General features: G+C 34.6%; 3 protein-coding genes across 5 annotated transcripts; 1 reads left to right on the forward strand and 2 right to left on the reverse strand.

Moving 5' to 3' along the window:
• Nucleotides 1–1178: 1178 nt before the first annotated feature.
• On the reverse strand, nucleotides 1179–15795 carry LOC124307777 (uncharacterized). Of its 3 annotated transcripts, XM_046769836.1 has the most exons (11): nucleotides 14547–15795; nucleotides 12440–13009; nucleotides 12196–12299; nucleotides 8924–9092; nucleotides 8486–8609; nucleotides 7792–7842; nucleotides 6267–6414; nucleotides 5077–6017; nucleotides 2620–3187; nucleotides 1778–2342; nucleotides 1179–1471 (listed from the first exon to the last, which is right to left on the reverse strand). In XM_046769836.1, the coding sequence occupies exons 1-11, from the start codon at nucleotides 14920–14922 to the stop codon at nucleotides 1302–1304; spliced, it is 3786 nt and encodes a 1261-aa protein (XP_046625792.1). In that variant the 5' UTR covers nucleotides 14923–15795; the 3' UTR covers nucleotides 1179–1301. The 3 variants fall into 3 exon arrangements, with proteins under 3 accessions (XP_046625792.1, XP_046625793.1, XP_046625794.1); XM_046769837.1 differs by lacking the exon at nucleotides 7792–7842 and having other exon boundaries at nucleotides 14547–15794; XM_046769838.1 differs by lacking the exons at nucleotides 5077–6017; nucleotides 6267–6414 and having other exon boundaries at nucleotides 14547–15789.
• Nucleotides 15796–16024: 229 nt separating this feature from the next.
• On the reverse strand, nucleotides 16025–17541 carry LOC124307812 (uncharacterized). The gene is made up of 2 exons (XM_046769907.1): nucleotides 16818–17541; nucleotides 16025–16783 (listed from the first exon to the last, which is right to left on the reverse strand). The coding sequence occupies exons 1-2, from the start codon at nucleotides 17539–17541 to the stop codon at nucleotides 16707–16709; spliced, it is 801 nt and encodes a 266-aa protein (XP_046625863.1). The 3' UTR covers nucleotides 16025–16706.
• A 398-nt stretch (nucleotides 17542–17939) lies between these two features.
• LOC124307800 (G patch domain-containing protein 2) lies at nucleotides 17940–22558 on the forward strand. The gene is made up of 5 exons (XM_046769889.1): nucleotides 17940–18064; nucleotides 19933–20108; nucleotides 20245–20596; nucleotides 20700–20902; nucleotides 21665–22558. Exons 1-5 carry the CDS (start codon nucleotides 18012–18014, stop codon nucleotides 22366–22368), a joined length of 1488 nt encoding a protein of 495 aa, XP_046625845.1. The 5' UTR covers nucleotides 17940–18011; the 3' UTR covers nucleotides 22369–22558.
• The last annotated feature ends 35 nt before the right edge of the window (nucleotides 22559–22593 follow it).

A 22593-nucleotide genomic window follows, 5' to 3' on the forward strand; every position in this document is an offset into this window, starting at 1 on the left:
GTAGCGTCCTTGAAATTATTCATGTGGTTGCCACTTTTGCATAACAGTCCATAATGTTATTTCCAACTGACTCCACGATTTCTGTAACCGAATCAGCATTATACACTCCATGCGAATAGATTCGCCCTAATTATCGTTAACATTCAACTATCATTGAATAAAATAAATTATTACCGTAAACCACATATCGTGATAAAACAATCCTTTGTTCTTAGTTTAGCAAAGTATCATCTAGTTCCTTATAATAAGAAAAAAAAAAAACATTCTATGCACGGATAGGAAATTGAGGCTTTCAAAAACCAATACTCAAGAATTGTCAGTTTTAGCAGTTGAGTACCTATTTACCTACATTGAACTGTCGCAACAAGTTATTGCAAGAATGAATTCCAGAGTCGACTGCCAAAAATTTTCATATGCCCATAAATCTGTATTTCCAATTGATTAATGATTGTTATTTCTTAGTTATTGTTGCTGCAGTCTCTACCAACTATTCTCTCCATGCATCGAACAATATACGTACTATTGGATTAAAAAAATTAACCTTGCTAATCACATAATAAAACTCTGAATCATCGAACCAATCGTTTCGAATCTTTCATCATGGAGTGCCAAGAAGTCTTAAAAAAGTGTCCTTATGCGTGAAAAAACATCAATGCATTTCCAACTCTCCTGCAAAGTTTTTGTGATAGTTAACATAGAGGACCATATAGGAATAGCTTTTACATTCAAAGTTTAGTAGATGGGCCGTAAACCAAACCAAGTCAACATCAAGAGTATACCGAATTCCTTGGTCTGACCGAAAAAGACCTTTATATTATGGGCATATCACTGTCAAAAATCAATCTTTTCAGTAAGGATTTAAGAACCTGTGATTATTTGACCAGTAATTGAAGTCTGAATACATTTGACTATGAAATCGACATCATAGGGATTATATATTAAAAACCAACAAAATTTTGTGTATGGTCAACGTCAAGTTTGAGAGTTTAACATATTAGGTTTAAGTAGCTTAAACTCAGTTTCCTCATTTCTGAAAGCGAACTGAATTTAATGCCAAAATCTTTCATTCGCTATTTTCTTGAGTGTATCGAGATTTAGAGAACAATCTGTACGTATGACTAATTTATTTCAAGTGTGTATAAATTTTTGTAAAATACACTGCGGGTTGATGTATAATCCTGTCTAATTAAGTTCGTAAATATTTTTATGATAAATTGTGCAACCAAGTCGTATTAACTTAAAACTCATCAGTTTTTTTTTTTTTGTAAATTCTGTCTGCATCTTACTGGTAATTTTCTTATTTACTGGGTAGTAGAGTCTGAAATGCTTTGCCGCCAAGTTGCGTGGAAAGGAATCTTCAAAATTTTGACACGTGTTTTTGGTAATGCAGTCAGAAGCAACTTTTGTAATTGCGGAAGAGGCAAGATATCCACCTGCGGATTCGTTAAATTTGGCTGCTGTTTATCATCACCTGTAATTAAAATTATCAATAGTCGATTGATGATCATTTGGAATTCAATTATAAGATATAAAACTTTAGTTTGAAATAAAATATAAGAAAGTTAAATGATAACACTGCACTATAAATTTATATAGAATATATAAGACGATGCAACGAAAAAATTTTTGTGTAATAAAAGACTCATTATTTCAAAATATCTCAAATACAAATTTTCCTCTGCATTTTGTGTAATTTTCATATTAGCAACAACTTTTTCATACATCTTTGTACCAAAGAAACAATAGTACAATGTAAAAAAAAAACAGTTGAGCTTACCTTTTAGTGCGTCACTATTTTCATCTTCGATATCTTCAATTAGCTTCAAACATGGAACAGGCTTCAAAACAGGTATGGAATCTCCTGTAACTTGTTTACTCATCTGATTACACTGATCAACGAAAAGTTCGGTCACTCTCAATAGTTCAAGTGTCACTCCCCACACAAAGTGTGTCAAATTATTTGAGAGCTCAGTAACTCCTCCAAGGACCATGTTGTTTGACGTTGCAGATTGGGATATATACGTTGGTATGATCAGTAATCTTTTGATGTTTTTACAATTCGCTAAATACTTGTCAAATCCATTTTTCACATCAAAATTAACCAATTCCAATTGATTCAGAATTTCAAGCTTTGAGACACCCTCAAGAATGTCAAAAGTACAACAGGAACCTTGTCCTTTTTCTAATCTGAGACGTTCCAATTTCTTTAGCTTTTGAAGAACTACTGTACCAAATTTATCTGGGAAATCTGAGCATTCGCCAAGCTCCAATGTTTCCAGATTCGTCAACGACTCTATAACATCAATTTTCTTTTTGCCAAGTTCTTTGACAGACGTCAAGCTCTGTAAATGGTCAAAAAATGGTCATCCATAATTTAACAACACAGAAGTACGTTACAAACTAAAGTAATCTAAATTTCATAGTTCTAGACATTTTCCCCTTGTACAATCAAATATTTCTTCTGCTAGTAATTGGTTTGTGAAAATAGTGAAACAAAAAGCTGAAGATATGTTCAGGACAATATTATGGTATGCGCTTCTCTATCCTAGACACAAGAATGTCTATTCTAAAAAACTTTTCAAGTAACGTAAAATGTGAAATCACTAACTGGTGACTTACCAGATGTGTCAGTTGCGTCAGTTCTTTGAGTGGTGTAAGATCTCCGCTCAAGGACATTCCACTTATCGCTTTCAACTTGAGTTCTAAGCAATGTTTCAGGTTTCCAACCGACCCCAAATTAAGAGAGTCACATTTTATCGTCATAGCACTCAGTACTTCAAGTTGCGGACAGGTCTTGATTACATCTTCAACAACGGATACTGGACACCGGCATAACTCGAGCCTAACTAGGCTTGTGACACGTGGAATGACGTTTACAAATTTTCTCCAAATATCGTCAGACTCTCCTGCCACCAGCATTTTTCTCAGATCCAAATGTTGAGTTCCATGTCTTTTCAGCGATTCTGCTAGACCGTCCCAATCGGTCACCTGACTGTTTTTCATACGAACTGTTTTCCATAATGCAGGATGTGCAGCTAGATCTCGCCACATTTTACACACCCGAGCTGCCCTAAGAAGCTCCTGTACTTTAAGATATTGGAATACTCGAGACAAGGCATGATAACCAGCACAAACAGATACCATGAAGTGCTGCCTTTGTTCACTTTCGACCTGCAGCTGCCTTTTCCTGAAATTTAAAAGAACAATGTTGCTTCTTTAGATTTATCTCTGTGGAAACCTGACATCTCATTAAAGATGGTCTCTTTGATGTCCTCGGGTAATCTACAGGAAAACGTGACAACATCATACCATTTCAAATGCAGTATTTAAAAACTTATTGATAAGCCATAGGTACTGAACTAGATATAAGTAACCATTCCGAATTGACACTTTATATTCAAGTATTGATTGGTGCGATGTGGAATAAAACCATATTGGTAATAAAAACAGAAAACAGTTTCTTTACATATTAAATACCCAATTCACGAATAATATCAGGATACCTAAGACGTGACCACTATACTGTACATTACTTACAAAAACGAAAATAGTCGATATCAACTCATAATCAAATAGAAGCATAATCACAACTTGTGCAGCTTCAGAACATGAGAAAGTACAAACGGACCTAAATACAAATTTTACATACTGGCACCCAGACGAAATTAATATAATATGTAAAGCAAAGATATTATATACAAATTAGTAATGCTTGATTTGGTCACAAAATGAATTCAATAATGCCGAGTATTAATAATAAAAGATATCGAAATGGCAGACAAGGAAAAAAAAATCAAAGACAAAAATATTGGCACAAAGTTAGGAAAACAACGTGTTTGGATAGGATCTTTAGGAATATTTTGTGGGAGAACGCACTAAGTGTTTTTGTGTTTCGGCTCGCACATGTCTTTATATCTGTAAATATAAAAAGTAAAAATGAATTAGATTTTTTTCACTGAAGCACCATACAGGGTTCATTATGATATCTCCATAATTGTAGCATCAACGTAATGTTTAATTTAGACATGGTTCTGAAAAGAATAAGATTTCCTGCAAAGGTGGTTTTTTTTTTCTTTTGCCATAAATACCACTTGTAAATATTTTACCTTGATACTACAATTACTATTTAAAGAATTTTCAACGATTTATCATTTTTTTTTATGTTTGAACAGAAATTGGCCACGTTTCGAAGCTAAGGCAGTGTGCTTCGATCATAAATCAAAATCAAATTCATTTTTAATGTTGCTTCTTGTTCTTTTATCTTTATTGTCTTTTTTATATTTCCAAATATAATAAACGTCAGTATATATTGCATTTACAATCCATAATAAATGATGAAATGAAAATGGCATTACACTTGAAAAATATTCGTTTCTGGTTATCAGGGTAGTCTGAAAACACTGGAAACTCATCGGTTCAACGATAAGAAACAAAAATTTTACCAGTTATTTGTTAATTTAATTGAGACCAGATACTCATCAAAAGCTTAACAGCTTAACGGTAGAATGAAAACAATCATGCGAACGCCAAGGAAAGATTTTTAAACTTTGTTTAATACAATTACATATGGATTTTCAAAGTAAATTTAGAGGAATAACTGCAAAAAAAAAAAAAATGATCTCAAATAATTATAATTCCATGAGGCAATATCGTGAGTTTGTCAGAAGTAATTACAACTACCTCTGGGTACCATTAATCTATTTAATGAAATTTCAACTGTAAAATATAGAAATACTTTGGTGTTCAAGTACAGTAAGAAAATCATATATATACGTCTATATATATATATACACAATATAGCGTTATATATATATATATATATATATATACACTATATACACACATATATATGTGTGTGTGTGAATGAATTAATCATTGAAATTTAAATTCAGTGTTATTAATTATACGATGAACATAGCAATACGATCTTGTAAATACAATATGTACAAAGCAACTGCCAAAACCTCAGAAGGGAATAAAACCTGACCCAATAAATAACTGAACTCAAAAAAAAAATTAGATATATTTTTTATTTTTTTTGTAAACAAAAACAAATATTTTCAGAATCACACTTACTTGTTGTGTGTCCTCGAGAATTCCGGCCCTTTCGAATTAACATGGCTTTGTAAACTTTTCAACTCTTTGTCCCCAAGTTCCAAATTTTCGGAATTATCTGATTTAGACGTTTGCGTTACAAGTGTAGTTTTCAAATTTCTGTGATTTTCTACATCGACGACCATTGTCATTTCTTTATGTGTAGACATTAGATTTGTCGGGTTCAATTCTACCGAATCAGTTCTTAGGGTTGAATTTTTCGAAACATCGTTTGACAAATTATCGTTAATATTCTTTAACTGTGACTGACTATCGTCTCTGTTTACCAAGTCGATTTCGGTACAAGATTCATTGGAGGTAGAGGTCGTTACGTCCGAAACATTTCGTGCAAAGTATCCTATGTCGAAATTAGATTTGTCTTGTTCAGTTTTCATAAGTTTTGTTGTCAAACCTCTGGTAAGAGTCGAGCAAGAAAATGAGTTCTCTGTTGAGTTAGAAACTTCGGTGGGCAAACTCTCTTTAAGTATGGGTGGCTTATCACCAATCTTGTCTTGTTTAGCTGTAACGGCAGGTTGCACAGCCATAGAGTTATTTTTGGGCACAACAATGTACTTTTTACCAGCCATTAACGCAATATTTTGCGCTGGTTTTGGTAACATACCATCGCAACTATGTAAAAGTTCATTCCTTGAATGTGTAAACCAGCTACCTTCATTCTTTTCAACAATGGGTGACTTCTTATTCATTATAGATCTCGAACTTTTCAAAGTATTTCTGATTTGCATATCTGGATTTTCAGATTTTGGTATTCGTTGCAATTTTGGAGGTGTCGAATTCAACGGATGTTTCGATTTAGAATTTTGGGCTCCTAGCATACTTATTGGTATCAATGGTGGCGGAGTCAACGGTTGACTTATTTGCTGACGCTGCTGATACGAATCTTCATTTTCCTGCTGACAATTCTGAAAATAAAAGGCAAGGTTTCCTAAGCTTATACGAAAATTACATCCTACTAATATATAGGGAGTCTACTAAATTGGAAGAAATCTTCAAACATCACCAGTAGGTATCAATTTTCAAATTACGGCTACAAAATGATATAAATAAATTTTATAAAAGTAAATTAAGAATAAGAAGAATGAGAAGAAAAACAATAAAATCAAATTTGGTAAACGGATATGAGCTAAGTCTTGTAAAATAAGCAAACGCACCTTGCACACATATTCGTTGCCGCCAGTAAATTCAACTCCATCCACACATTCGGGATGATAAAGACAGAGGCAGACGCGACACTGAAGACTGGGAATTAACCCCATACTCGAAGAACAACGTATACTGCAGGGCTCCTGGACTTTGGCCCTGTAAGATGTGCGCCGGTAGGAGGATATGGATGGAGGAGAAAGAGATAATAAAAAAAAAGGTTGACAGGACAAATAGTGTAATAGGAATTTGGAAGCGTTGAGGAAGGCAGGTTTTTCAATTGTGAATTCAAGGTAATCGAACAGGTTACATATATCTATCTGACCTTTCAACAATTATAAACTGTTTCTATGTTCTAACAAGACAAATATCTATATAAAACAAAATAAAAAATGTATTAAAACCTGAGATTAAGTTAAGTTAAATTAATATCACACGTATATGTAAATAAAAGTGAGCTTTGGCATGTTCGTTTAGTAATAGGGCATAGTAATTGCTGTAATACAGCCTCTGTGAAAGCAAATTTTTTTTGTACTACTTGATCTTGAATTTTCAGGAACATTTTGCGAAGCAGATGATCTAGTTCCGTATTATTGTACTAATTTGTGAATCAATTATAAAAATCGAAACAATAAATCCTTTTTAAATAAGACTTGAAGCAATAAGATGTTTAAAATTTAAACATATTGTATAATTCTACTCTGAAAAATGTTCTTCAACATCTATATCAAGCAAATCATAAAGGTTGCTAAAATCATAAAGAAAAAAATTCAATCAATCGAGAAATAATCTAACAATTGATGTACATCACCGAATGTTAATAAGTTTCATGCAACAAAGATATATTTTTTACAATAAAACAATTGTGCAGTGTAAAATAAAATAGTCAACATCAGCACGGCAGTAGCACAAGAAGATGACAAAATTTATATGAACAACTAACATGCGTGTAAGATATTTAACGCAGTCATGTGTGAAATATTAATGAATTAGTGTTCACAGAAGCCCAATGAATATATTATCCTGGAAATGATGAGGCAGTGCATGATACAGCAATGCGAATAACACGTCCAAAAAAACCAAGACTTGTAATAGATAGATTGTAGTTCATAATTTTGGAACAAAAATTCATGCAACAGCGCACTCAGAGTCACTTATTTTTCATTGAAATGTAAGTCTGTAAAATTAACTTTAAAAGAAATCTGCATCTTGGACTTTTGAATTGTAACTTGTATTTTCATATTATGGACATCAGATATGTGAAATGATAATGATATTCAACTTTACTAAGCAAAAATTTCAATACCTGTACAACAGTATAGTTCAAGAACAAAAAATCATTTTGGACAGAGGCATCGACGTGTGCAAAAGTAACTCTAACATCGACTAAATATATAATGAAAGAAAATATTCCATTCGTGAGAAAAGAGTTCTGTGAGATTTAGAAATACATTTAGGATTGAAACTGAATATTACAACATATCATCATCAAAAAATTTTACTAAAACCTTGAGCCGTTATTTTTTTCCAACCTACGTTTTTACAAACAGCGTAAGTTGTGATTCTCGATCCCTAGTCTCTGGCAGACTGAAATTTAGAAAATTATTTATAGAACCTTCAGATTGTGAGAAACGAAGTAGATTAATTTGAAAAATTGTTCCTGCAAATAACAGAAAACTTCAACAAATGTCGACAAAAATTAGTAGCTACATATTTGAACTAAATATCTGCAAAGTGGGACTTTACAAAGACTTTTGTTTGTCATTTTTCACGTATATATCTCTTTTTTGTTGATCCATTTTTTCCCAAAAATTTATATCTAATCATACAAAAGAATTGATACATTTTATTCTCCTTAATTTGAATGTGAATTAACGTTATTTGAACTAGGATAATTCTATATTATCAATGTTTTCAGAAACTTCCGATGGTTCCAAAAAATACTGATAGCACTACCCCCATAGATGATTAGTTTTATGATACAGCACAAAGCGTAAGCTACCGTGGTTAAAAGATGTAATGGCTTATTTATACCAAACGCTACGGCATTAGTGTCAAATTAGCTCTCAAAATCGTTATTGCAATGTTTTAAACGTATTTGATTGTATATCACAAAATTAGTTACCCCACCTAAACATAGTTCTGCTAGTCATGAAAACTAGCAAGCGGTTAAAGTACCAAAGGTAAAGGTAACATGAAGTGTTTAAAAATGAAAGTGAAATTTACGTACTTCAAGGCCCTTTTAGTTTTTACTGGTGGTGTCTTCTCGGGTGCAGGTTGCGTACGCCTCGCAGGTGGAGAACTCCACTGTGGTGGAAGCATTTCACTTTCTTCAACCGGAGGTTTTACCTCAGCTATAAAAAAAATGAACACAAAAATATTTGATATTCATTACTCACATCATTCTCAACTCTAATTATCGCAGTTAAGAATGTCATGAACAAAAACAGTAACACAAACTTACATAGGTTTGATTAAAGTAAACAGACTTTTATACCATTATATTCTAGAAAACAAAAAATCATTGGCACATATTCAGTCTACACCTGATGTAAGAAATAAAGGATAAAGAGTAGGCATATTATACAAACTAAATATTTTTTTTTCCACTTCAGCAACAATTAAGGAAAAATTTATGTAAGAAGTTTGTACTAAAACAAACTAGTACCTTTTGGGGTTGCCTTCTTTGTTGGCAATTTAACTTTAAGTGAACTTGCTGCTACTTTTGTAGATTTGCCAGCTGCTTTTGATGGAGTCTCTTCAATAACTTTTTTTGCTGGTGCTGCTTTCTTGCCTGGACCTTTTCTTGCAGGGGAAGGTGTCGCTGGACCAGAATCCTGGCAAATAAAAATGATAAAACGCAAATAAGAAGTCTGCAGCGGTAAAAAAAAAAAAAGCGAATCTTCCCATAACATTAAGTGAAATAATAATAATGACGTACTTTCTTATGGAGCTATTCACTGTGTGCGGTGTTTGATATGAAATAGAAATTTCCTGTTTCTGAGACACAAATCTTTCGAACAATTTCAATCAAATAAAAGTGATCAAATCGCAGTTCAAAAAGTAACTGTAGAAGAAACTTCAAATTTAAAGATTATTTTAAATCATCGTAATTAAACAAACATTTCAGTGTGTATACTATGTATACTATGTACACAGTGTATACTATGGGACAGTGACCATAAAAAATAAGCTCTAAATACCCTCAAGTTTTCCGATTTTCTGGAATAAATACTGTAGGGCGATATATTCATATTCACATCTAATGTTGAAATCAATCTTCAATGCTACATAGATTAGTAACAGTTAAATGAAAAGATTTCTCTTTAAACCAGTCATAGATGACCTGAACAATACTAACAACTATACATAAGAAGTATAAGGTTTTGTTGCAAGTGTATTAATCAAAATTTTTGTTGCAAGTGTATAGATCAAAATTTTTGTGACGAATGTAATTTTTGACCTGTGTCGATTTAGTATTAAAGCCCACTTCACTGGAAATGTAGCTTCAAAATGGTTGAGCGTTCTGTGACCATAACAATATGATTTGCATTTATCACATCATAAGTATGCAATAATATGTTATTTTTCGTTAACTTGTGAAATCATTCCAACATATCAGCTAATTTTCCTTGTTGGGTGAAAGTCTAATGTTCATGAAAAACCTATGTGCATTTTTCGGAAGGGTATTTAGCATTTGAAAGTATGTGTTGCTATGCATATCAAAAGGAATGATTCGATCAGTAAATACACAAGTAGTATACAATGCAATTTCGATAACAAGTAAGTGGAAAACTTACAACCTTTATGTCACATTTGTAATTCACCACTGTTTGTTTAAGTTGTCGATTGTATACGTTCAGTCAATATTTCGTTTGATGTAAGAACATTATAAGACGCTGAAAAAGATTTTGATCAGCTGCATAATGATCAACCAGGGATTAGAATTGTAAGTATAAAATATTAGACTGTGTTATATTCTGACTATAAAATTTTTATTGGTTAACGTTGTAATACATACAACTATTTATTTACATTTCGTCTTAATACTCGTATTATCTGTTATATTCATAACACGTATAATTATTTCTGTACCATCGTTTGTAATTCTAATTCAGCTTGCTTTACTCTGGCCTCCGCAAATCGCAGTTCCAAGCTATGAATTTCTTCCAAATGCTTCTTTTTCATATTATTCAATTCTTCTTCATACTTTTTCCTGATTTCACCCACTTCTGTTTCGTAACTACAACGAAGTTTTGCTAGTTCTTTATCATGTACAATTAACCGCTTCACTCGTTTGACTTTCAAGCTCGCTTCTTGAATAGCGGCATCAGTCTGCGTTGTGAGTTGCTGTGACCCACAAAATAAACTTGAAAGATTGGTTCCTGGTTGAATCATGTAGTTCACTGCAATATTTGAGCATAATACATGAAGATGATCTTTTCAGCTACAAGATATGCAACGGAGTGAGTAAACAAATAAAAAAAACATTTCTCTAGTAAAGCTAAAAATAATCACTACGTACTGTGTGATAAGGCAAACTGTGTTGAGGTTGATGGAGTGCTCTCTTCCATGACGTCACTGACGTCAGATTGCTGCTCTTCATTTTCTTGTGCCACGTCTAAAATGAATTACACATGAATTTGACAAACATGAATAGCCGCATTGTCAGATAATGGTGCTTGAATAAATTCCATGTAAATATTAAATTGCAAAACCGCAAGTAGTGATGGTTAAATACTCAAACTGGTGAAAATTACTGTTTCAAACTCCACCTCTAAACTATCTTTAAATTTAATAAATTTCTGAGTGTAAAGACAGTATCGCAACTGTCTACAGGAACGAAAATTTCAATGTGAAATAAATGAGGCACTGTTTGTCGAATAAAAATTTTCAATCGATAATACTTACTACCTAATTGAGCCTCTGACATATGTGAAGCGCACAAACGAATTGCATCGAAATTCCCATTTAGCTCCATTTCTGACTCTTCAAGCCCTCCTTGCGAAGTTATTAGTGTTTGATATTCTATAGTAGGCGGATCTTGCTCTGCTCGTTTTTTACTGGACCGCAGTCTTTTCAACTGATTTAAGTTTCCCTACAATAAAACACGTATTTTAGGCAATTTACCAAAACATATTAATTTTCAATAGTAAATATTAGTTTATAAAGTATCAATTAAATACATATGAAGAAATTTCAATAACCAACACCACATATTAATACTTTGTCCATCGATTAACAGATTTATTGGTACCACAACTTTAGGCTAAGTATGTTGTGTTACAATTTGATACCAACAATTAGGTAAAAACAATTATATAGGAAAAATGAATTACTCACTTACCTCTTGAGTAATTTGTCGGCGGCTGTCATACTCAGCTGCAACTTTGGTACGGGTGCTATTTCTAGTCTTTACCGTCAACTTGTCACTTTTCATGGTTTCAATTATTTGTATCGTTTAGATGTAAGATATTTTGTTTTAGTTCATATTTTAACTAACCTCAAGAAGTTTTTTCAACGCTCAACATTTTCTCAAGTGTTTCTATTTCAATTTTAAAACAAATGTACATAATACATAAAACTTTGCTGTGCATATACCGATGCCGTGATTTCAATATGAATTTAACCAAGGACAAAGAACAACCCTGAAATGTCCAAAAGTCATACAAATATAGAAAGCACGAATCGAGCATTTTAATGAGCTGACCCAACGTGAAAATGATGAAAGTACACGAAAAATAAATTCTTATTAAAACAGTCTTCAAGAAAAGAAGACTACCGGCAGTAAGAACTTCGTGATAGATTGTCTTAAAATAAGACGACGAAACATCCGTTTGTTCGAATAAGATAGTCTTCATGTAGAACATTGGTGTGAGTTGAGATCTGGTTATGAATACCACCCTAAATATGTCCAATAAATAGTTATCGTATACTCACTTTAACTCGTTTAGCATCTCTAATTATTTCTTTTTCTGGATCATCAATGCCGATTGGCTCTTTGAAGAATGTGAAGTTATCGATAGTGAGCTCCTTTGTGTTGACTGCAAAAAGTAATTATAAGAGAAATATTTATAAAGAAATAAACCTCTTAGGGTGTAAGGTAGAACTCAATTAAGCCAGGCTGACGAATTCTACAATTTAGTCCGCTAATCATTATCAATATAATGATCTCAAAACTTACGAAACTCAGCGACTTCTCTGAAGCTTCTGACTTTTTTGCCTTTGGGTGTGTAATAGTAAACGTCTGCCATCCTTTTCAAATTATTCTCCGTTCCCGCTCTAAAAACGAGTTCCCGTTTCCACCCATACTTGAAAGGTTCCTTGTAAGCGGGATTTGATAAGTCAACGGCAATCTTTTGTTTAATTGCACTACCTGGACTCGCGCCACGAGATACTCTACTGGCTTTTGACTTCTGGGATATTGCAGACGGACTGCTGTTTGTAGAGGAGGAGTTCACAGACTTTGCCGATGATTCCTCTGTTTTTTGTGGTTCAATTTCAGATTCTAAACTATGTGGACCACCAATTGAATCAGTTTCTGACTTTTCCTCTACCTCTTTTTTAATTCTTTGTTCGTGGCTTTGTTCAATGCCATCGTCAATTAGCATATTGTTATCTTCCGAATCGGTATCGTTATCTTTTTCTGCCAAACTTTTTGTTTCATTACTTTTTTCAGATAACTTAGAGGAATTTTTTGATATAGAACGTTTCGGACGTTTACTTCTTGGCACATCTGCTGATTCAGCTTCGGCTGAAATTTGGACAAACATTTAATAGGTATATTAAATGTTGAATGAGACTAAATAAAAATATATAATTAAAAGACTTTTAATGCACTGCTATATGTTAAAAAAACTAACTCCGCTTCAGTTAATATATACCAGTACAGCAGCAATCGTAAAAAAATAAATACACGATTCGTAAAATGCAGCATCCTAGTAAATTTATAAGAGCTGCCTTAAACAATTGCTCCTTATCAAAATGTTGTCAGCGTGGTAATTTAAAATCACTGGATGTGGAGAAATAGAGATTCTTTTGCTGTTTTTCTCCAACTAACTTGCATTTATATTCAGTATTTAATTATACAATAGCATTATGCATCATGCGTATGTAAATGCAACGGACTGTCAGATGAGATAGGATCACAGAAGAGACATAGAATAGTTATTGATTATTTTAGCAATAGTGTTCTGAAGCATTCGGTACAAATACCAGTGAAACAATTGCTTGATTGAAACAGGATTTGATTTCCACGGTCAAAATTGTATGAATAAATAAACTATCAAGTTTGAAAATCAATTTTATTCTTCTGATTTTTGGTAGAGCAAAGAAATTTATATAATCATTGATAAAATTGTACTTAGAATTAGAAAAGTGATATGATACGATAAACATTTGAAAAAAATTTGAAATATATCCTAATATCGTACTGTCGGGGATCTTTTTCAATAATAATGAAATTGTGCTATTATCTTATCACAGATCATAAAAAAAAATTTGTTGTAAACTGGGGTCTTAATATACTCTTGTGGAAAACAATTTTCAAGAACCAGAAAAATTACGAACATTCATGCACAAACAATGAGCGAACAATCCATGCTAAAAGCAATTTCAATACCAAAAATGGGAGGATGGATGGTGGATGGAACAATTTCAAAAATAAGCCGTTATTAAAAAAAATGCATGGTTCAATTTACCATTGTAGAAAATATTGCACGCAATACAACTTTTTACCTACGATAAAAATCAGTTTCAGATTAAAAAAGATAAATCGATATCCCAGACCTAACACTTTGGCATGGGGAAAGTAAAATGTAAAATTATTTCCAAACAGATGAAACTGTGAATAAATTCTACCTAAGTCAGAAATATTTTGCACAATATAAAACTAATTATGGATAACTGTTACACTAGTCCGAGTAACTGAGTTTCAGATTTTTTTGCTATATCGTGTATCATTATATAGTAAAGAGAATCTTCTTCCAAGTAGAAAGTTTTCAGGAAGGCTTTAGCGTTTACGTCACAAATAAAATAAACTCGGAATTAAGCGATGATTCACAGCGCGCTACCTAATCACAGTAAGAAAAATTCTGTACTTGAATTTGTAGTATTACGTTCGAAATTCCCACTCATCGCATGGTTTTGAAAAAAATAGCGACGACTCAAGGTATATTTGAAATACAAAATCAACCTTATAACCTCCTCGCTTACATTTCTAAATATATAAAGAAAAATGTCGCTGAAAAGCTTTGCCGAGCAACTCATGCAATATTGATCATAACACTCACCGATAAGCTTCTTGAGCACATGACTACCAGGTTCCTCGTTCTCAGCACCTTGAACGTCGAACCCATTGAACTCAGTTGACTCTTCGGAGCTGACATTTTCTCTCTCAGAAAGTTTTCTCTTTCTACCTCTCGTCTTTGGCTTGGAACCACTCTCGATGATGCTGGTGGAGTTGGCCTTGGATTTGCGCATTTTTCTCTTACCGAGCGTGCCCTTCTTGGGCGTTATTTTCAGGTCTCCATTAACCTCGGCGTCTTCTTCCTTACTGATATCAATCGCGTCCCCGAGTTCCGTCGACTCGTTCGCCTTTGAGTTTGCAACTTTTTCGAGGTTAGGCACTACCTCGGCGTTCCCGCCATTTACGTCCGCCGCATCCATATTTCTCACTCGTGCCCGAAAACTTCAGCAGAGGCAAAAAAAAGAGGCCCGAAGAATAAATAAATATTTGCGATATAAATATTGGAGGTGTATTTAATTGCTTTATTTCGTTCAAAGCTACGTCTTATTATTACACCCTGACGTTTGTTAAACGCGTTATGTCCACTCTTCTATTATGGTACACTCCGCATTCATTTGTCCGCTAATTCACTGCCACGCTATTTACACAGCTCTGCCGATATACACTCTCCGAGAGCAGTAAATATAACCGAAAAACATCACGCCATAAACACTTGTCACTGTTTTTTAATCACGCTTGACTCGCTAACCGAACTTTCGCATAACTTTTGCACAAACCTCGCGGCTAAAATCGGTAACGAGCAAAACTTTTAGCTCTTTCCAACCTATATGATGTGATCTGTGAACCGAGCTGCTCTGTTCAGCGTCTGTAAAATGTTAAGCCGGAAGTCCCCGTACAGCAAGCCACCACTGCCACACAGGCGTCCACAATAGTTTTGAATTTCCACAGGTTTCTGCCTTATAATCATCGAGACAAGCCACCGGTGTAGAAGACGTAATATGTACGTGCTTTTACTAATTGCATCGCATTAGAATAAAACAATAACTAAACTTAAATACTAAACGAATGGCGAAGCGATGATTTTAAACTCCGCCCACTGACTGCAGTGCAACGTAGTAGAGAAGATTAAAATTATACGGAACAAGACCCTTCGATGAGATGATCGTTCAATATGTTTTAGGGTTTATTAATTAAGGGAAGAGACTTGACGATGACAAAGAAAGTTTATACTCAGGAAGCGCATGAGCGACTGTATAACTTGAATAAATACACGTTGATCTTGTCATGTTTACAGATTGTGACTCTACTCCCATCTACAGTTTTTTTCCTCTCGATTGTCAATTGATAATTACTACGAGATTCATTATGAAATGTCTGCGCATTCTCAAATCGTGTTTCCTCTGATATTTCTGTGACGTTAAAATTTAGAAATAAATATTTACAGATATTGTGCGTAAAAATACTCGCAAAAGAAAATCTTAATCAAAGGTAAATGATTAACGTTGTGGCGCGACAGTCGCGCATAGCTTGTACATGCATGGACGTACGAACCAGCGTCCCTGTAGTTCCTTCCATCAATGGATCGTCATTGGTCGAACGATCGTTCCTAGCCAATAACATTCCGTCTTTTCATGGGAATAAGAGACTCGAAAATTAATTTGCTTTGATTCAGGGTATGTATGCACACACACGCTTACACGCATGTTAGGCAACACATTCTGATCGGCCGTCAAATCATTTGTTACATACATAACAACAATCTCCGAAGATGATCAAAAATTTGCCACCGCTTGCAACTGTTTCGTAAAGATGGTCGCACCGATATAATAGAATCGCGTGGCTACTCGGCACACATTTGATACAATAATAACAACACATTCGTACATACAAACAAAATTACAATACGCAAGGTGCGTGCGATCAGCAGCTATGAGCTACCTATATACGCCGTGTGCTGCGTATCTGTGTTGCACGATTTTGAGCTCAATTATTTTTTACCTCTCATGAATAACTAGGTGACAGGAACCCTTCTGTCCACACTCGTCAGAACTATATTTATATATGTAATTGGTGAATAATAATAATAAAATTAGTAACGAAACTAAATAAACATGTGCAATATACAAAGAATGCGGTTCATATGTGATACGACTTACATCTTGGGGGGGGGGGATGGTTCCGATAATTGGTACTCAATCTCGAGTTACGTTTCTTCGAACTCTGTTCGCGAACGAGTTATAATTTGCTCGTCCATCGAGTTCTGAAATTTGGAAGTGTGGATGATTCCACAATTGATTTCCGATTCCGTGATCGAAAATCTGGTTCACGTTCTGAAGCCATGGTTGTGGTATGGCTTGAGCTGCGGATCGATAACATATAGAATCAATTTTATGATTCGTTCGTCTCTGGATTCGGTATCGCATAATTGCGGATGAAGACGCTATTCCTGACACAGCTTGAGTGTAGCTGTTAGTTCTCCCTAGCTTTGCTGCTATGTTACGGAGTGGTTCAGGTTCTGAATCGTCTGGTGAACGTGATATAAAGGATACTTGGGCTAAGGATCCTGTAGTTGAAGTTGGGAAGGTTGCGATCACTTTACATTTTGAATTTTCAATATGATCTTCCACAGATTTTAGTAAATCCTGGAAAATTGGGATATTTGCGATGTTCCTTGGAAACACATCGTTAGCTGTAATCCCACCGGCTTCTAAGGTCACACGCTGATCTACTGACAGCCTCTCTTTTCTACGCCAACCTAAAAGGTTTTCTGTAGGCAATTGAGCGGCCTCTAGATTAGGACGAAGAGCTTCTGGAAGATCCCAGTCAATAGGGCTAACAGGCATAAGATCTGCCTGCATCTTCAGAACGGAAATGATTGGCGCGGGTATCGTTTCATATAATATATGAGTATTGGCATCAATGATACCATAGCTTCCGACCATTCCGTTAACCCGATGATCAGTCAGTGTGGCTTGGAGTTGCAAATGGAATTCTCGTCCAGATGCATACCTAATATCTCCTATCCCTTGCAGATACATTTAGATATCTATCGGTAATGGAAAGTCAAAATTTAGGGCCTGAGATAACTGTAGATGTTCAAGAGTGAGATGACCTCTTGAGCTTGAGATATCAAACAGTCTTTTCCAAAGTGCCATTGTGCAATGATATTGATAGGCACTAAAAGGAACATACTTCCTCATAGATCTATCGAAAGCCCTCTGGGCACCATATGATGTTTGGATGACTTGAGTGTACCTGCTAAAGTCCAGTTGGACTGTGCGCTCTCGAGCTACCTCAACGAAACCGTTGATTCCCTCGATAGTGAGCAGATCATTAATGAGTGAATCATTCTTCTCCATTGATGCGACTGAACTTTTGGCTTTGGGAGCCAAATCCAGCACGATATCCCTGGACTTGAAATCCTTCTTGGGATTAGTGCGAATTGTCTTAACCTTGGGGGTTTCTTCGACAGGGTGGGTCCCGATTGGGTTAGTGTCGGCTGGGAGCGATGCTCCCCCACGACCCCGTCCGTTTCCTCTGTCTCAGAAAGTTTTGCGGAAGGTTCGACTCTGTTGCGGTTTGTGTTCTGATATGTTAATGGTGTTTTGTTTCGTCTACTAGATTATTCACGCAAAATCACTAGAATTTTGGTTAGTATATACGTACATATCTATGTTTGAAGTTTGCACGTCTTTCTATCGTGATACGAGTTTTCAATGAGTCGTAGCTGCATGTAACATTCAAATTAAATTTTTAAACCTTACACAATACTTGTTGTAATCTCTAAATTGTTATTACAAATGAATATTTTTGTTATTGTTACATCGCATCCAGGCGAATAGGCATATTTTTCTCTATTTTGTTCCTTCCCGTTACTGACCTGATATAATCTATGAGATTTTACATGTCGTGTATCGAATGATTGAAGCAAAGTAACATTTTATAAACCACCTCACTTGTGACGATTTTTCATGATACGGTTATGTGAGTTTTTCACTTACTCCAAACGTTTGCTGTACTTGTAAGCTTTTGTTCAAATTTTATTCTGTGCAATTTACATATTCATTTTCCACTTAGATTTATGAGACTGTCTAATAACTTATTTTAAACTTGCAATATTATTTTGTCATAAATAAATGTTGAAATTGTACACACAGCTTTATATAACTGGAATGAATTTATAAATTTCTTGTACCATTTAATTACAAAGCTGTGGAAAAATATTCAATTTTTGTTCGCACAGTTAACAGGGTGGCCACCCGTCTGGAAAACCGGGAAAACCGGGAAATGTCAGGGAATTCCGTGAGCGGAATTGAGTGGCCACCCTGGTTAAAAAATTGAGAACAAGTTTCACTAGGCGAATATGATGTACAAAACATTTTGTGAACTTCTTTCGAAAGTATCAAGAGAATAGCAATAAAACCTGAACCATATCAAATTAATTCCAATTTAAAAAGTCATCAAAACTTTATAAAGTTATACACAAATGCAGTCATTGTAACTTTGTAACAATAACGTAACAACTGAAATTAGTGGCAATTTTTTTCTTCAATCACTCAATCTATGGATTTCATGTTTCAATCTTTTGCATGACTGCAAAGAAACGTCTAGGTTGGTTTTGCATACATGAGACTATCTTTAGCTACACGAACTTCTCAGCTTCTTGATATTCATGAACGTTCTGCTGTGACATAATTGGGAAATTTTTGAATTTACACAAACATGCAGTTGGAAAGAAAACAATTAATGTAACATTTGAGTTTACCAAGAGTGAAAAAAAAATACTTTACTTTTGGGAGTCCGTTTTCAATCTAAAATTGGATAATGACCTGTTAAATTGTAAGAAAAAGTGGGTGTAACGGGATTAGAACTGTTAATATATGAACGTCTGCATAATCATATCATTAGTTTAGCCAATGCAGTTTAGCTTGTACAAGGACTAATAGGTTCGGTATTGACATATCACGATATACCAAATGCAATGTTTTTTTAAAAAAAATCAAAACTATACTTTTGCACATCCTACCAATGTCACTGCAGTTCACCCTTGTATTTATTGTCAGTTTTGATATTCAGAGCAGTCGTGAGAAAGGCTCTCTACCAATGAAGCCATGCCTGAAGCTTTTTTTAAACATAAGAATTCACTATAAATACAAGGCTGTTCAATTTTACAAAATAAGGCCTTCCAGATTGCTTAGTCAATGTATCATTTGAAAGAAAACATTGGAGTGATGGAATTAGACAGCTTAAGATACCTTATTTACGATGTAGCTTTTATTCGATGTTTTAATAATTGATAAACGACTAAAAAAATGTTTAAAAATCCTGTATTGCTTATCACAAACACAAGATTTGTGGGGTGAAGAGTAGAGAAAATTTGAATTAATTCAGTTGTTTCCAATTGTGTTCACGAATCATTAAATTTCAAGGAAAAAGCGTATTCTTCAAATGGAGCGTGCCCTAAAAACAGCGTCTGTGGATTTAAGAGTTATAATGGAGGCTCTTGTTCACGACTTGACCCTTGCGTTAGAAGAAAGTAGCAACAGCGCCAATGTGAGGCGTAGATGGGGTATCAGGAGAAGAGCAAGGTCAACAGGGAATATTCGTGAGTATAAGTGGCAGAGGAATAGATTATATACTAAACCAAATGATTTTTATTTACGAACAGAGTTTAGTGGCAATTGCATACTATAATAATAATAATACCGATACTGAATAATGTTTTATGATTAATTTTTTAGCTTCTCTGAGTGCAAATAAGCATTCAGATGATAGTTCGTCCTCTATATGCGATGTACGCATCCCAAAAAGTGCGACAGTCTCAAAATATCAGTCGGACAGCGATGACAATAACCAGACAAAAAGATTCGCTCGCTTTTCAAACTTGAAAAATATCAATAACATCGAAAGTGATTCAGTAAATGAAAATTTTGCACCTGGAGCTAACACTAGACGGAAAAGAAAATTCAAGCGAATGGCTATCGACTCTGATTCTAATCCATCAACTTCACAGACTGTCACGATGATCCCGAGTTTGTCAGGCAAAAAGAAAAGGGGATTTCGGAACGATTGCAGACTTAGACATGAAACATGGTGATTAGACAGTTTCGCAATCTTATTCACTTCAGTTTGTTCACTTAAGATAAAAATGTTTCAAATCAGTGGAGTAGATAATTACATATCATGTTGATTTTAGGTGTGGCAAAAGGAAGAGGTCATGTCGCGAGCGTTCAATTGACTGTGAAATGCGATCTCCCAAACCAAACCGTAATTCAAAAATAAAAAACCGTGGTAAGATGCAAGCTGAGGATGTGATGGACTGCTCACGCATTTCTAACTCTAGTATTTCGTCGAGTGATTCTGAAACTGGAATAATTACCAACGATGAAGACCGCGAAGGTGAGTTTATATTTTAAATATAACATGTGTTTATTTAAGTTATATAGATACTGTATTCCATTAAGATACTTTGAAATACTGCTGTGCCGATCTACCACTTCATGAAACTATAGTCGATAACGTAATATTGAACGTCATAAAAGGAAAATGCTCTGTTTTTTTTTTTCATTTTTTTATGATTAAAACGTGAGATATCCAATTCTGATGTTTCGTTGGAGATAATAATTTCTTTATACAAGAAATGGAATTTTCTATGGTACATTTATATAGTATATATCATATACTATACGTTTCACAACTTATTTAGTTTTCTTCAAATTGGCGTGTTACAGAAAAGTTTAAGCAGTACGATTTCTGAGATATTCAACATTACGTAAACATAGTCCTTCACCCTTTCGAAAAATCTGTACAGTGACAAATTTTACTACGCGCCGATTTGAAGAAAACTAAATAAGTACTCAAACTCTATCATAGAAAGTTCCGTTCTTTGTATAGAAAAATTATTATCAACTAAACGTCAGAATTGGATTTCTTACGTGTTAATCAAATCAAATGGCATCTACAAAATCTCGATGTGGTACAGCTTGAAAAAATTGCTCTGCATTTTCCATTCACAAAGTTCAATATTTTGTTATGAACTATAGTATCATGAAGTGGGAGATGAAAAAAAAAAACAAAGTTATTTCTGAAGGCATTCTATTAAACACGCATATTTTTTTTTAAGTGATGTGTTCATTACAATTACGAAATTTTGGCTTTCAGGCGATGATGAGCAATCCGATTGGATTGGAGATTCAGGATGGTGGGACGACGGGGACAGCACAAATGAAGAAAAGGTCAGTTCAGATCCGGCTTTGCAAGTAATACTACACGGTAGCTTTGAGCATTTAACCGATGAGGCGAAAAAAAATTATCGTCAAAGAATGCAATGGATTCGAGATGGACTCAGTGGCAGAGAAATTCGAGCTGGGCGACGCCGTGTGGATAATAAGCCTGGTTATTCTATAATAACTTCGGCGAACGAAAAAGTTTCAAGGTTTCTACAGGACCCTAGCCAAAGTGAACTAAAGCTGCATCCAATGCGACAGCCTGAGCGTGAAAAACTACGAAGGCTTGCCAATTTGTACAGCTTAAGTTTGAAGGGTGATTTGAGTTGTCCGATTTTATACAAAACTCGCCATACGACCCAAGCCATTTGCGTCGATCAAGTTTCTCTGAATAGAATATCCGATTACAAAAGGCTACGAAAGACTCCACCAAATTCGCCAAATCCTGATTCGGAAATGCAGGAGAATGAGCTACCTATTTCAAGTGTGAATTTTGGTACACAAATTACAAACCAAATACAGGGTATTGGCTCTGTCGAGAGCCTGACACAAACTGTAAACTTTGGCTGGGATATACCAAGTACAGACCTGCAAATAAAACCAAAGTTTCATAGCTTTGGTCACTCCAAATCTAGCTAAATGTTATAGAGATTTTATTACGAATCTACACATATGTTCTTGCATAATGACAATTCTCTGAAAACGCCGATTTTTACAGTCATAAACCAGTTTTTGTAAGTATAATTCAAACTTAAATCAAGCTCCATCGCACCTTGATAGCATGGTTGAATATAATCAAAGGCGAAAATCAAAGACATTGCGAAAAGAAATGTATGTTCATTAAATTTCGCTATTATCTGCTGA

Source organism: Neodiprion virginianus, chromosome 6 (assembly GCF_021901495.1).
Source record: "Neodiprion virginianus isolate iyNeoVirg1 chromosome 6, iyNeoVirg1.1, whole genome shotgun sequence".
Lineage (NCBI taxonomy): Eukaryota > Metazoa > Arthropoda > Insecta > Hymenoptera > Diprionidae > Neodiprion > Neodiprion virginianus.